General features: G+C 32.3%; 1 protein-coding gene and 1 pseudogene across 1 annotated transcript; both read right to left on the reverse strand.

Annotated features, from left to right (window-relative positions):
• Window positions 1-1889: 1889 nt before the first annotated feature.
• Window positions 1890-4286, reverse strand: LOC132739846 (uncharacterized; annotated as a pseudogene).
• A 20-nt stretch (window positions 4287-4306) lies between these two features.
• LOC132739845 (uncharacterized) lies at window positions 4307-8754 on the reverse strand. Its single transcript, XM_060727660.1, has 5 exons — window positions 8572-8754; window positions 8072-8143; window positions 7147-7444; window positions 5265-5300; window positions 4307-4668 (listed from the first exon to the last, which is right to left on the reverse strand). Exons 3-5 carry the CDS (start codon window positions 7376-7378, stop codon window positions 4307-4309), a joined length of 630 nt encoding a protein of 209 aa, XP_060583643.1. The 5' UTR covers window positions 7379-7444; window positions 8072-8143; window positions 8572-8754.
• Between the last annotated feature and the right edge of the window lie 7292 nt (window positions 8755-16046).

Genomic DNA, 16046 nt, shown 5'->3' on the forward strand with positions numbered 1-16046 from the left:
AACAGCCAAGATATAGCTTTATTAACTGAATGCTTAGATAAATACGATAAATATTGTATGTGTATATAATATTTTTGTGAAAACTAATTGTGAGATATGTTCATTGATTATCGCCATAACTCAGGAAAATTACCTAAAGATCAAAATCTAAGATTAACTTGAATAGTGTTGATAAGCTTTTCAATTTTGGTAGTAGCCCACATACGCTGTCTCGAGTTATTTTATGAATGTTTTCAAATGAATAATTCCATAATTGAACAGCTACTTTTTGCCATTTCTTTTTATCAAACTACAACTAACAGATAATTATGTTCGATGCATATGTGAATAGTTTTTAGCTCGACTATTCGATAAGAATAAGTAGAGCTATTGCAGTCACCGGAGCGTCGGCGTAACCACTTATGTTAAAGTTTTTGTAATAGTTCAAATATTTTCAAAGTCCATTGACATATGGCTTTGAAACTTTGCACACTTGTTCACCATCATGACCCCAACCTGTAGACAGGAGAAGGTAACTCTATCAAGCATTTTGACAGAATTATGCCCCTTTTTCGACTTAGAATTTACGTTAAAGTTTTTGTAATAGTTCAAATATTTTCAAAGTCCATAGACATATGGCTTTGAAACTTTGCACACTTGTTCACCATCATGACCCCAACCTGTTGACAGGAGGAGGTAACTCTATCAAGCATTTTGACAGAATTATGCCCCTTTTTCGACTTAGAATTTACGTTAATTTTTTTGTAATAGTTCAAATATTTTCAAAGTCCATTGACATATGGCTTTGAAACTTTGCACACTTGTTCACCATCATGACCCCAACCTGTAAACAGGAGGAGGTAACTCTATCAAGCATTTTGACAGAATTATGCCCCTTTTTCGACTTAGAATTTACGTTAAAGTTTTTGTAATAGTTCAAATATTTTCAAAGTCCATTGACATATGGCTTTGAAACTTTGCACACTTGTTCAACATCATGACCCCAACCTGTAAACAGGAGGAGGTAACTGTATCAAGCATTTTTTTTACTATCAAGCACTAAGAATAGTCGAGCGTTGCTGTCCTACTGACAGCTCTTGTTGTTTCTAGTTTACAAGAAATTGACAGTCAACGGTGTCTTTGTCCTATCATCAGGAGAACTTAGTTTTCTCTACTTTAGATGGAATTTAAACGCTTGTTATTAATCAGATGATGATGATGATCATACTTTGTTGATTAAAATATAATTATAAAGTATATTTTGAAATATCAAAAGATGTGACGTTTGCTATATTTTGTGAATTTCTTGTTTTGCATGGAAATTAAAAAATCAAAGTTTTTTATTATGTGTTTTCTCCAATTTTTATCCCCTATGAAAGCTGTAAGATATTTATTTGCCGTGTTCCTTTCTTCCGTTGATCTTACGTTCATACGTCACAAGTTTGGGCATTAAACTAAAACTGTATCAGCTCTATTTGTGGTTAAATCACATTGTGAAAATAGCAGTGTCCACAAATCTTTGACAACAAATCATAACTCTTGCACAATTTAAGAGTGTTGCCCTTCGAAATTTTTCATACCTAAATTTTCTTCGGGGCTTAATTCAAATGCAGAAAGAACTGAGATAGTACTAAAATTTCACAAATGGATAGCTCTTATTTAGGAGACGTGCATTTCATAAGAACAATATATATTATAAAAGTATGTTTTTAGCAATTGTCTTTGATAATGTTTTATACATTTCCTTTTTCTGAGGCATATCTAAAATGTTTTGGATGTATCAATTAATCAATTATTAACCCCACAAATGGATAACCAATAAGAAATGTTTATCGTTAACGATTTTAAAACACTTAACAGTTTATAATCACAGTATTTTATATTTGTTTGGTCCTTCATGATCATTTATACAAAGTGTTGAAGACTGAGTACTCCGTAAGGATGTACCCAGCTACGGGCTTGACATACGCTGCAAATCCGAATATACACATAAACTGAGCCTGCGATTTGCATATGTTTAGTTTTCGTTCTCATAGTTGTCAAAGGATATCCCTATCCCAGATTGTTCTACAAAGTAAGGGTCCGTTTGTTGTATTGCCTCTAAACACTTTGACAAATTTTTGGTTCTCCTTGTCGAGGCTTTAAGTATCTGTAGAACTGTATCGCCTTTCTTCGTCATCATACGCACATCTATTTGCTGCATCTTCAATAGTTCGACGATGATATCATAATTTGCTGTTTTGCATGCAAGGTGAAGCGGGGTGTATCCGCTTTTGTCTGGTAGATTGACGATAACTTGTTGCCGATTACTCAGTAGCTGGACAATCTCCAAATCTTCTTTGTAAACAGCCGCATGTAATGGTGTATACCCATTTTTCTCAGATACATTTGGATCTGCAACATCCAGAAGCAACTGAACGAGTGCAGTTTTTCCATATACTGCTGCAAGATAAAGGGCCGTCCTTCCATATTTATCTTTCATATTAGGGTCAACACCAACCTCTTTCAGAACTTGCAATATGTTTTGGTTATCTTTAACTACAGCTATATGATACAAAGACATGCCCTTTGAAATGGGCTTAAAATTATGAGACATTTGTGAAGCTCCGGAAGAAATGTCCTTTTCAAGAATTTCTTTCAATATTTTGGAATGTCCAAGAACAGCCGCTGATTGACACGGATAGTCATTTTTATGGTCGCGTATATTGACATCTGCCCCCTTGTTAAGTAATAGTTGCACTAAATCGGTATGTCCCATGTCTGCTGCAATGTGCAAAGGTGTTCGCTGAAACTTTCCACCGTTTACATTCACAACCGCCCCATGGTTTAAAAGCACGCGGCATATTTCTACTTGGTTCCATATCACAGCTTTATCAAGAGCAGATACATTATTCTTGTTTCTATAATTGACAGCAACACCACTCCTGAGCAGGCATTCCGCAAGGTCGACATAACCTCTTTTAGCTGCTGTGATTAATGGACTATTTCCATGTTGAATATGTGAAGGGAAATCAGATCCGTTCTGGTTCTGTAACAAAAAGTCTAACATTTCTAAATCTTCATTGACCGTTGCTATTTGTAAGGCATCCTCATTTCCTTTCATACTATGACGAACTAGTTTCTGTACTAAACCTTTGTTTCTATCTCTCGTAGCTAGCAGCAAAGATATATATTTTTCATTTTCATTCAGAACTGACCTATTTAGACATTCTTGAACCAAAAGATCATTTCTACTTGCCAAAAGGATAGATGGCAGACACATTCCCATTTCATGTTCGTCAAACTTGATGCAAAATTTAGTCTTCAATATTTCAAATGCGTAGACTAGTGAATTATTTACACGTTTGTCCTTTCCTCCTTTCACCCATAAGTTTTCGACAAACTTTTTAATGAAATCCATATTGTAGAATGCGTCATGTTTAAGTACTGAATTGTTCATCAGGAAGTGTGAGCACATCTTTGTATTTTCGATCCCGTCATATTTAACGAGAGGTTTAATAAAGAAATCATTGCCAAATAGGAATTCTTGTGTATCATCTTCTGCCATATGTAACAATTGGTAAAACTTCTCAACGAGCCCATTGAATTGGTATTCTTCAATATAAATGATCAGGTCGTCTTTGCAACAAGGTAAGGTCTTGACGTATTTCATTATGAAATCTTTAGATGCATGCTTTAAAATCGCGTCAACATATTCTCTTGCACAAACAATTCCAACTACATCACTTATCACACTATGACTGAACGAGTATTCACCTGTCTTAGTACTAAACACTAGAAATTCGTCCCTATGGCTCTCCAAGCATTTCTTTATTTCTTTTGTCTTCTTATGAAACGGATACCCAAATTCTTCTCCTAGCTCCTGTAATTGTTTTTTTATTATCACCAATATTGAAATTGTTTATCGCTAATTTCCCTGGTGTCTTTACCCAAACAAGAACCAATGGCATAAATTCGTCTTCATCCTTGGAAATGTCTCGAATACATTTTTGGAAAAACTCGAGAGGGGAGGAAAAGAATTCAATACCCTTGTTGAACAAAATATCTGAAGATGCAAAAATGGACGCGCATTCTGGAAATCCAACAGTGAGCACTTTGTTTGATGTCCTGGTAACCCTTTTCCACTGTGTTTCAATTGATTCATACATGTATGAATTCATTTCAATTTCCCTTTCGTTTTTTATAAGATGTGATTTCAGAATGTCGTACTTCTCCTCGGGAGATAATCTGGAAGAAAATAGAATGGTGACATTTTCCTCATTGAACATATCAGCTTGATTATGTATTTTTTCTTTCGCTTCTTGCATTATATAATGGCGAGTAGTTATCACAAATGACACTTTTTTTTATTAGCTGCACTTCGTATGTCACTAAGGAAATATTGCCACTTTTTAAACAGAGTTTCGTCCAGTACAGCATTTCCAAATATATCGTCAATCAACACAGCTGTGTAAACACCTAAATCTACTAATCTCCAATCTTTCGGGCTAGTTAACCGTAAGAGTTTACTTTCATGAGCCATTTCCATTAACAGACAGTTCGCCATTACAGTTTTTCCATCTCCTGGATGACCACTAAGTATAGCTATTCCCGATGTTTGAAGTTGTTGGCTGGCTTCTTTGTAAATATTAGTTCTAACATAATATTCCATTTTGCCTTTCGCATCATCAAAATACATCTGTGATGAATCTAAAATGTATCAGTCCAATGATTAGAAACAAATTTAGGTACAATAAATTAATTATCTCTATAGACAAAGGCAAATGTGGTTTGTGATCGCATTCTATATACCCTTAAGCATATCATTTATTTGGTTCAGTTCGTTCTTCATGCATTATTTCACTCAGGCCGCTTTTCATGGAATGGACCATTTAATGTTTAATGATCAATGCCGTTTGAATTGTGGATTCATTCCACCATTTTCATATTTAAATGTTCAGTTCTGCTTAAGCTGGTATTAGGAGGAGCGAACATTAGCTTCTACCTACCCCTACCGTCAATTAACAGAGATTGCATCATTCTTAAATTTGCCGTTTTTGGACGATCTTCAGGATTACATTTTTTATAACATGAAGTATTTTTAGGAAGGACAAAAGATCATTTAGTTTGTTACAGATGTGAGAATTAAATATATAAGAAAATAGTCTTTGTCTATACAAGGATGATATCATAATCACAAAATTGACACTATTCATGACACAGTATGCATGTACCACATATATGCACAATTAGAAAAATAATACAAACTGTTAATTTTATAGCAGATATTACAAAGAAGGTCATACCATGAAGATGTTTCTGTTCAGGTGAACTGAAGTGTTCTGAAAAAGGAAATTTCTTTTTAATCAGTATCGCATAACTCATCATGCAGATGCTTAATTACCAAGACTGATGTAAAAACAAAAAGCGTCCGCATGACACTATGTATAACATGTACAGCAAATTGCCTCAAGTTATGCAGGTTTATTGTGCTTACATTGTTTTATGACAAATAATAATTCTACATTTCTTTTAAGCCAGTTGTGTTACTGTTATTCTACTAATTTATGTTGATATTTTAAAAGAACAAGAGGGCCATGATGGCCCTGAGGTCGCTCACCTGTATATAGGCCCCCCCACCCCCGGGCCAATTTTTACCCAAGGGCTTTTATTTGTTTATTTGAACAGACTTGGTAGACACCCATAAGAAGATGTTTCATGCTAAACATCTAAGTTCTAGCTCATTGGGTTTTTTAAAAGAAGATTTTTAAAGTTTTTACTATACACATATAGTTAAAAACAATGACACCCCTGGGGCAGGGCCAGTTTTGACCCCCGGGCTTTTATTTGAACAAACTTTGTAGATATTTACTTAAAGATGTTTCATGCTTAATATCTAAACTCTAGCTATTTGGGTTTTTTCAAAGAAGATTTTTAAGTTTTTGCTATACACATATAAGGAAAATCGATGACCCCAGGGCTTTTATTTGAACAAACTTGGTAGACATTCACTAGAAGATGTTTCATGCCAAATATCTATGCTCTAGCTCTTATGGTTCTTTAAAAGAAGATTTTTTAAGTTTTTACTATATGCATATAGGGAAAATCAATGACCCCCCGGGGTTGGGCCAATTTTGACCACAGGGCTTTAATTTGAACAAACTTGGTAGACACTCACTAGAAGATGTTTCATGCTTAATATCTTAGCTCTAGCTCTTTGGGTTCTTTAAAAGAAGAATTTTTAAGTTTTTACTATATGCATATAGGGAAAATCAATGACCCCCTGGGGCGGGGCCAATTTTGACCCCAGGGCTTTTATTTGAACAAACTTGGTAGACATTCACTAGAAGATGTTTCATGCTTAATATCTAAGCTCTAGCTCTAACGGTTCTTTAAAAGAAGATTTTTAAGTTTTTACTATATGCATATAGGGAAAATCCATGACCCCCGGGGCGGGGCCAATTTTGACCCCAGGGCTTTTATTTGAACAAACTTGGTAGACACTCACTAGAAGATGTTTCATGCTAAATATCTTAGCTCTAGCTCTTTGGGTTCTTTAAAAGAAGATTTTTTAAGTTTTTACTATATGCATATAGGGAAAATCAATGACCCCCTGGGGCGGGGCCAATTTTGACCCCAGGGCTTTTATTTGAACAAACTTGGTAGACACTCACTAGAAGATGTTTCATGCCAAATATCTAAGATTTTTTTTCGGTTGCCATGGCAACCAGAGTTCTGCATGGAATTAAATTCTTTGAACAATTTTTAAAGGTGACCACCAAAGGAACATTCCTGTGAAGTTTGGATGAAATTGGCTCAGTGGTTTATGAGGAGATGTCATTTAAAGCAAAAGTTTACGGACGGACGCCGGACGGACAGACGGACACCGGACGAAAAGCGATCACAAAAGCTCACCCTGTCACTTTGTGACAGGTGAGCTAAAAAGTCATCTTGCCAGAGCGTCTTGAGGCGGGGCTGTGGCTTTAGCTCCCTTAGTACATCCCCGATGAACTGCAGCTGAGTTTATAACTATACTAACAAGTTATTAGCACGAAAATGGAACTACATTGCTTTATCTGTTTTTATAAATTCATACTACACTTAAAAAGTGAAGCTACGACATACATTTTGAAAATGGCTTTAATGTAAGTATTGTAATTTACCACAATAAATGATAGTATAACTTACTGTTTTGAGGAACGTTTTTTACTTCCTTGATAACTTCATCCTGTTTATCCAACATTTCTGTCCATTGTTGCCTGTTCTCTACGGAGAGGGTTTCAATGTTTGCACTAAGATCTTTTATTTCGTTTGCCATGATTTCTATATCTCTAGTTTGTGCACTGTCCATCTGCTGCCATTTATCTATCTCTTGCTGGTAGCGTTTATCGGCTTCCTCATCCAGTGGGGCTGTTTTCATATTGTCCAGTTCTAATTGAAGATTTGGTACACCATTTTGAAGATGAGAATTAAGCCTTATCAGAACCTGTAAGTAGCATAAGAATAATTATAAAGTTATCACGTTTGTCGGGTACTGTTGCAACATTTTCAATTTTGCCGTTTTGGGCTTTCTTTAGGGATTCTTATTTCTCTATTCAATAAGATCATGTCGGTTGCACAGCAATGTCGATGTCTATTGTAAAGCGATATTATTTCACAGTTAAATGAGTTAATATAATATATTGCTATATACGAAAGCCGAATTGTTTTGGAAGTAATTATTATAATTCTTTTGTAACAATATTGACTTTTACGAGACTACTTTCTTGTAATAATGAGAAATAATTTGTACTTGTTTCAGTTTTTTTATTTGTTTATCTGTTGTTTTTTTTATTATTCAAGTGACACTATGCCGCTGTCTTAGCTTTATGGAATAATAGAAAAGTTGTTCATTTAAAGCCAGGTCTCGTTGCACACTTAAACAATGCAAGCCTCACACATTTCTGCTCAACTCAAGGATCTTCATAATTATGACTGTATTATTTTGTATTTTAATGTTCAGAATCTGCTAAAAATGATATGCTAAATGAAATGTTCTATCATGTAACTAGTATTTATGGATATTTTTGTTTAAGTATAATATTACAATTATTTACAATGATAATGAATATACCTGCACTATGTCTGTCCATTTCGTGTTGAAGTCGTTTTCTGTTAATGCAGATGTTGAAGCTGTATGAGCGAACTAAAAAGAAATCCCTTTTTATTTATTTGTAATGCAACACATGTGTCTTATAGAATATTAATTATATTTACTTTCCCTAAACTATTAAGTGTTTTTAAACTGTTCATTCATTTGAAAGTTGGGGCGTCCATGGCCGATTGGTTAAGGTCTTTGACTTCAAACCACTTGCCCCACACCGCTGTGGGTTCGAATCCCGACAGGGACTTTGGATTCTTTCATGTGAGGAAGCTAGCCAGCGGAAGGGCACCTGATATATTCCTCCACCAGTAAAGCTGGAACGTCGCCAAATGACCTACACTGTGTCGGTGTGACGTAAATCCCAATCAAACAATCATTTGAAAGTTACATTGTATTCATCAGTTAAGTACACAAGTGAATTATAAATTTTATACTAAAGTCTTGTATCAAATGAAATTTAGGGGTTTTACCTCATTACGATATCCCCTGAAACGCACCAGGTCTGCTTCAATGGAGAAATCAGTCGGTGCCGGCGGTGTTGACCAGCATGGATCGGTGCTACTTTTTAACCCACAAATATTCCGTAGCAAACAAGATAGTAAGGAAATATCAAAACTTGCTGATGTCGGGGCATTGGGTGACAGCAACAAATATTATTGTTTGTTGATGATGTTTCTCTTTGACAGAACCGCTAATGTTCCCTGGTGTTGCTTCAGACATGCTGCCAGAGGAGATGCTTTCTCGTCAAAGATTTTTCTGAGAACCATTGTCCCGCCGTCGACCAGTAAGGCTTGAATCCGCAAGTAATACATCTTTTTTCCTGTGTTCATTTTTATTGAAGATCTGTCATTCGAATTAAACCCATCTCGCATTTAATAAATATTTTGATGGCATCCACCCTGAATAATGAAATATGTAATTCGAGTTCAGTTTTCCTTGTGATCTGAAAATGAAATACTCATCCTTGAAGAAAAACAACAATTATATAAATAATTATTTTTTAAACATGGACAAATGCACTAACTATGCATGTCCTTTTAAAAGGCTATACGTGTATCATTTGCGTTTTTTTCTAAATAATTAAATAATTTAAACACAATTTTGAACTCAGATATCAACGTATATGTAATGTTTGTTTTATGATATTCAGAAAAATCCACACGACTTTATCAAAAAATAAACACACTTGCAAACTTATCTCGTTGTAAAAATGTATACACAAATATTAGTGTATGCTAGAAAAAATGTTATTTCCCTATACTTCATGTACAATAAAAACACAACATAAAAATGCCAAGTTGTACAAATAATAAATTTAACAATTTTGACAAAAACTTTATCTGATAAGAGATCACGCGAAACATGTTTATCGTATACTAGTCATTTTTAGATATATATATATATATTTTATCTTTGTTATTGATTTATAATGGGTAGACCCGATAAGCTATGTTATATAGTACTCGTATAGCTATCTCTTGAGATATTGTTAAATCAGGCATATACTTTTTACTTATATGTATGTTATGTTTACACTGGAAAAAGACACACAGTTTGCAAAATTAAAATGATAAATATCATTTATTCTTAACTTTTCTCTGTTACCAGTGTCACGAATACTGAAATGTTATTCTTGTTTTATATATGACCAATAAAGTTATGGTTTAAGCGGTAGCAAAATTAAGAGTTATACATAGGATAAAGCAGACTATTTCAAAATACAAAATGGCGACTGCACCGCCAATATTATGTAAACAATCCCTGACCGTTTCGGTTACATACATGAAGTATACACGATTAAACACAGAAATGACGGAAAGTAGCATTTTATTAAAAAATTGTCCAGTTTTCTTACCAAACGAAAAACAATTAGAAAAAAACAGACAGGAATCATGAGGGTATTCAGTGTAATAGGACGTATACATTGCACCCAGACTAATCATTTATAAACGCTTAACTAAACAATCCTATGGCAAAATCTAGTTTCTTTTTTGATTTGGGGCATTTTTTTATTTCACAGTGCAATACAATTAACGATAATTATTCGATATATTTCATTTCATAAACATAAATACCTTTAGATTGTTTGATTAATCCATCTTATGTCCTTTTAGTTTGTTATTTTATCAGTTCAACATTTTATCAGTATTTTGCGGGGAAACCCCTTATTATCTGCCGAACGTTTTTGGTTGGATTGGTTTTTTACAACGTAGGTTAAATACAATGATAGTGGTCTTATTACTTTATTATATGATAAAACATAAATCACAATATCAAGTCAGCTTAGAGATATAATATCATGCACTGTATTTCTAAACATACCGTTAAATTATATTTTCATTATACTCCTTTCAAATTTCAACTTTTTTTATTAAAAAAACTATTTCATTTTGTGAATTTAAGACACATTGACCTAGTTTTTAAAGTTGTTTTGGCTTTATTTGATAGCGTACATTCGTGTTTTATTGTATAAATTCAATTTCATACTGAAATAGTATTTTGGCAAACAGTATTACTCACCTCAACTCAACTCTTTTATTTCATAATCAAAGGCCTCCGGCCCAAAATATATATCAAACAATTAGGCAGCATTTGTATAAGGTTATGTCAATAGTATATCAGTATTTATGACATTTACTAAAGACAATGTTGTTTTCTTCTTTTTTACCAAACTGAAATCTGACCCCCAAGGGGGCAGAACCGTGCACTCATGGTATTGTTACATGTTCTTGTATTCTAATTATAGTGTTAATGCAACTACGCTTAGTTTTATAAAAAGAAATCTTATTTAAGAGACAAGTTATATATGTTTTCGATTTATCCAATTCATGATGTTTTAAATTAAAATTAGTCTTTTTGTTTGAGTATTTATATATTATGAGAAAATTAAAGAAAGATTACATAATTTTCTTATATTTTTGGTAGCAAAAATTTGATTATTTAAATATATACTTGATATTCTTTGCAGCAAAAACTAATACCAAGGCAGTGTTATTATTAACTTTCGACGATATTTATATCGCTAAAACAAGACAATCTCGCGAGGTCCGGAGTGCTCGGTGTGCGTAATTTAGTCATATCGGAGAATGTCACAAAAAGCGATATTTTCTAGCGCGATCAGTGTACAAGTCAATGCACATGTTAAGTGATTGTGCAGCACGGTCGTGTGTGATTGGGGACTATTAAAAGTACATCAGGGTTCACTTCATAATACAGATACATATATGTTTTATACTGTAACAGATGTAATAAAAACATTTTCATTAATTTCTTTAATATCTTTTTTTTTCAAGTATTTACAAGTAATTGCATAGTTTAATCTATATTTTTTTTATAATATTTTGATTTTATTATGTAAAAAACTGATACTTATTGCATGGAAAAAATGGATCCCTTAATTCTGTTATTAGTCCAATTCTAATAAAAGGTAAACCTAACCATGAAATTGTACTCCTTGCTTTTAAAAATGCAATGCTGAAGCAAATTGTCTTAACAGAAAAATGAAATCATTACATATCTTGGAATCACATGACGTTTGATATTATTTCACATTACATGTCTCACTCCTTTCACCCTTATGTCCGCTCCAGTTTGTTTTTAAGTGTGTCGGGGGCCGCGTCCTGTGAACGTTGCTTTTGCCTTTTTATTTTTACATTGTTACTTTATTCTTTTTTTTTCTCTCTTTTTGTTGTTGAGTTGACGCGTAATGAGAACTTAATATTTACGTGTTTTATAGCCGTGAATGTACAAGGGGAACATAATTAGTTCGCAGAATTGTTTTATTGCTAATACCTGGGATACACGCGAAAGTACAAAACACAACACGTGATACGTTGACTCAAAACGGATATATATCTCAAATATTATTTAATTATAGATATTGAACCAAAAAGTTTTCAAGGAACGTTGAACAACAACGTTATGTAGTACTTGAGCCACGCCGACGGACGTCAACTTTGAGCCACCCTGTCGTTTACCTACACGTCAAAATCTACACGTGATAACACGCGGAAAATTCTCGGACATTTTGCTTGGGTTTGGGTATTGGGTATTATTTTGCTGTAAAGAAGTCCCGCCAAACTAATGTAAAAACGGATCTGCTACGGAATCAGACGAATTGTGTTTTTACGGTTGGCTCGAGGAAATGGTGCATTTTACTATTTTTTTATTTTATGAATTAAGACATTTTATATAACTCAACATTTTTTAAATAATTTAACATTTTCACATTAAGAATAATTATTATTCTGGAAAAACGGAGTGAGCGAATGATACAAATTATTGGAATAGACCTACATAAAATGGAATAATAGTCTCGAAATATTATTTCAAGCCCCGTCATGTAAAAATAAACAAACAAAAAAGAAAACACTTTAAGTTCCTTTAAATTTACATTCATGTCCCTTATCTTGAAAGTGAAAATAAGTCGTTTTTACATTTATATAAATTTTTATGTGCTTTGATAAAGAAGTAATGTTTTTTAATTGTTAAGAATAAATCGAGAAGCCCTCGTACTTTAAGACTTAATATGACTTTTTCCAAAGTAACCCATTGTTTTGTACTGAAGAAATGTTGTTATTTAAACATCAAGAAACAGATAAACGTGATATTGAGCCTGATCTAGAAACTGCTGACAGAATAATTTGTACCTTTCTATGTACGTATTGCCAACAAGCAATAGATGAAAAAGAACGTTCCATTAATTGGCCAATGAGTATTTTTTTGTATATTATAAAAGTACACCAAAGTTAAAATGTTTTTGAGAAATAAGAAATAAAAGCATTTATGAGCCATCACGGATATTTAATGCACGTTTTTCCGAGTTTTATAACTGCAGGTATAAAACTAGCGGTATGATTAAACTCGACTCTTTTTATAACAAGAAGAAATATTAACTTTCAAAGAAGAAATATTAACTTTCGAAAATAAATCTTTGAAAGCAGTCTTGAAATATTTGATACCATAACTCGGTGTTTTGCTCTGACACGTCAAAATAGTTTTTTTCAAGACGGGGCTCAACATAATTTGGTTGTTAGAAAAGTCCAAGGAAGAGATTTAAGAGTAGAAAATATCATAAACTTATTCTAGTACTTTGCAAGCCCATCATGTGAAGGTTTAGATTATCAATGATGTTTTTTTTGTATTCAATCAGGTACTGGTAAAAAAAAAACGGACAAATTATTTAATATCCTGGAAATACTTTAAGTTAATTTCTTTATTTCAGTTTCATTTTGTACAGAACATTAACATAAATACAAAAAACATAAACATACCTTATAATTATATATATATTATATATAATTTCAGTTTATTTTTTATTACAGTTTAATCTCTTAGACTACATAAACATAAATAGCACATAAATGCAAAGACCATTAACATATTTAGCTATTCTAAACATAATCGAAATGCATTTTTGATTAAGAAGAATAAAATTTATATCTACAAAGTAGTATTTTAAGTACAACAAACATACACATTACCCCATTTTTGTATATTTAGATATAAAAGGTGAATATTGAAGTGTTACCCTACATTCTTGCATAAAGTCTGCACAGACAGGTTTAACATTATCGGAGAGGAAAACATAACAAGGAATAAAACAATTAAGCAAGCACGCACCGTTGTTGCACATTTTTTTTAGAATGATAACATTGGTCAAGAATGTAGACAAACATTTTCTTAATAAAAAGCAAAGTTTTATGACCTTACCCACTGTAAACAATTGTTTTATCAGGTATTAGCTTGTTAATGATATATCCATTTTGCGTATGCGCAATAATTAACATAGCCAGCATCCCAATGAATACATTTACATTTTGTAGAGTATACATATGTTATTTCACTATTTTGTGAGTCTATTTGATTATTACAACTCCAAACAACAAAACATATATAAATAAGCATCAATATAAAAAATTAATTACTTTTAGAGCCAATTGACCCGAAGGTGCCAGACGCATTGATTTTACAAAACATATGTTTGATCTTGTTATGAATGCAAAATAAAAAAAAACATCCATGCATTGTTGTTACATTGTTTTGTACAAGGAATGTAGCATCCAAATACGTACATTATTGGTACATCTAGTCTTGTGTTCTGAATTACTCCTATTACGTATGTATCAGAACAAATATGATTGGAAAAATTATAAAAAATATATTGTTTTGATTTTCTACCTAAAAGAATTTACATTATTACTTACAAATGTAATATTGTTATAATATTAATTGCTAAACTAAATAATAACAAATGTTATAAAATGTAAATCTAATGTTTTGATATTGATGCAAAAAAAAAAACCTGACACAAAAAGCAAAAATAGACACGTCCCTGAAGTAGACGTTTACAGCTGACATAAAACATGAATCAGTTATTAGAAATATAAATGTGAGACTATTTTGTAAATAGTGAATGAGAATAATGTATACATCATGTAAATAAAGTTAGTTGACACGAGAATACAGAAGTATTACAAACACGCCATATATTTAATATATGCCGGAAAAGTCATGAATATATTTTTAAAAAAATATTTTTATTTATAAATTTTAATTTAAAGGGTTTTTAAATTTTGAAATTTGATTTTTTTAAAAATTTAAATTTTTGGGGAAGGAAAAGGGTTTAACCAAATTTTTTCCAGAAATTGTTATGTTTTAAACAATTTTAAACAGGGCCCAATTTTAAAATTTTAAAACCCCAAAAATTCCAAGGGGCCCCACAAATTAAAAAAAAAAAAAATTTTAAAAAATTTTTTTTAAAAATTTTTTAAAAAAACGTTTTTTAATTTCCTTTTTCCCTTTAAAAGCCCCATTTTTTTAAAAATAAACCCCGGGGTTTCTGGTTTTTTGCGAAAACCCAAAAGATATTTAAAAACGTTATCTTTGGGGAAAATTTCTTTACAAATTCCTGTTAAAATGACAGGGTTTAAATTTTTGGGAAGGGTTAAATTAAAAAGGTAAAAAACTTTTTTTATTTTTTCTGAAAATTAAAAATTTTAAAATTTAAAAAGGATTTTTGTCAAAATTTCCCTGGGAAAAAATGGGGGGGGAATTCTTAAAAAACAGGAAAAATTCCAAAAAAAAATTTCCCCTTGGGAGGTTTTGGGCCCGGAAACCCCTAAGAAGGGTTTTGGGTTTTCCCTTTTCCCCATTGAAATTTTAATTTTTTTGGGGGGGGGGGGGGCTTTTCGTTTAAAATTTGGGGGCCCCCAGGGAAAAGGGGTTTTTATCGCGGAACCCTTTCCCCCCCCCTTTTCTGGTGGGGGGGGAAAAACCTTTTAAAAATTTTGTTTCCAAAAAAATGGGCAAAATTTATTTAGATTTTAAAAAAAAAAAGATTTTTCTTAAAAAATTAAAAAATTCTGCCAAACCAGGTTATTTGGAAAGGGAAAATTTTAAAACCCTTTGGTTTCCTAGGGATTATAAATAAAAAATTTTAAAAAATTATTAAAAAAAAATGGGTTTGGGAAAAAAATTTCAAAAACCCTTCTTGAAAAAAAAATTTTGTACATTTGAAAAAAAAAGAATTTTAAAAAAACCCCAAATCCCCCTTTCCTAGGTTTTTGATTTTTTTAACCCTTTTATAAAATTAAACCGAAAATTTATTTTTTTAATGTTAAGTGGGGTTACCCAATTTTGGGTTTTAAATTTTTTTGGTTTAGGGCCCTGGCCCTTTTAGGGCCCCACGGGGTTTTCAAATAAAAAAAAAAAATTCCCCCCGGGGAAAATTAGGACCAAATTTTAAAATTTAAAAGTAAAAAAAATTTTTAAGGAAAAACCAAAAAAGTTGGGGGGAATTTTTTCCCAAATTTGGGCCCCGGGAAAGAAAAAACTAATAAAAAATAAAAATTTTTGAAAAAAATTCTTTGTCGAACATCTATCTTGGGAATACAGAAAAACTTCAGATGTAATATTAGTTTAGAAATATATTTCAAAATATATT

This window comes from Ruditapes philippinarum, unplaced genomic scaffold (genome assembly GCF_026571515.1).
Source record: "Ruditapes philippinarum isolate M1 unplaced genomic scaffold, ASM2657151v2 ctg5816_1_1_1_1, whole genome shotgun sequence".
Taxonomy (NCBI): domain Eukaryota; kingdom Metazoa; phylum Mollusca; class Bivalvia; order Venerida; family Veneridae; genus Ruditapes; species Ruditapes philippinarum.

Excerpts from the sequence above, each read along its gene's own strand:
- LOC132739845 (XM_060727660.1), bottom strand. The coding sequence starts at position 7,378 with ATGAAAACAGCCCCACTGGATGAGGAAGCCGATAAACGCTACCAGCAA. Across the intron at positions 5,301-7,146 it reads AAAAAACGTTCCTCAAAACA|AACACTTCAGTTCACCTGAA; the intron begins GTAAGTTATACT and ends TTCCTTTTTCAG. Across the intron at positions 4,669-5,264 it reads TGAACAGAAACATCTTCATG|ATTCATCACAGATGTATTTT; the intron begins GTATGACCTTCT and ends GATACATTTTAG.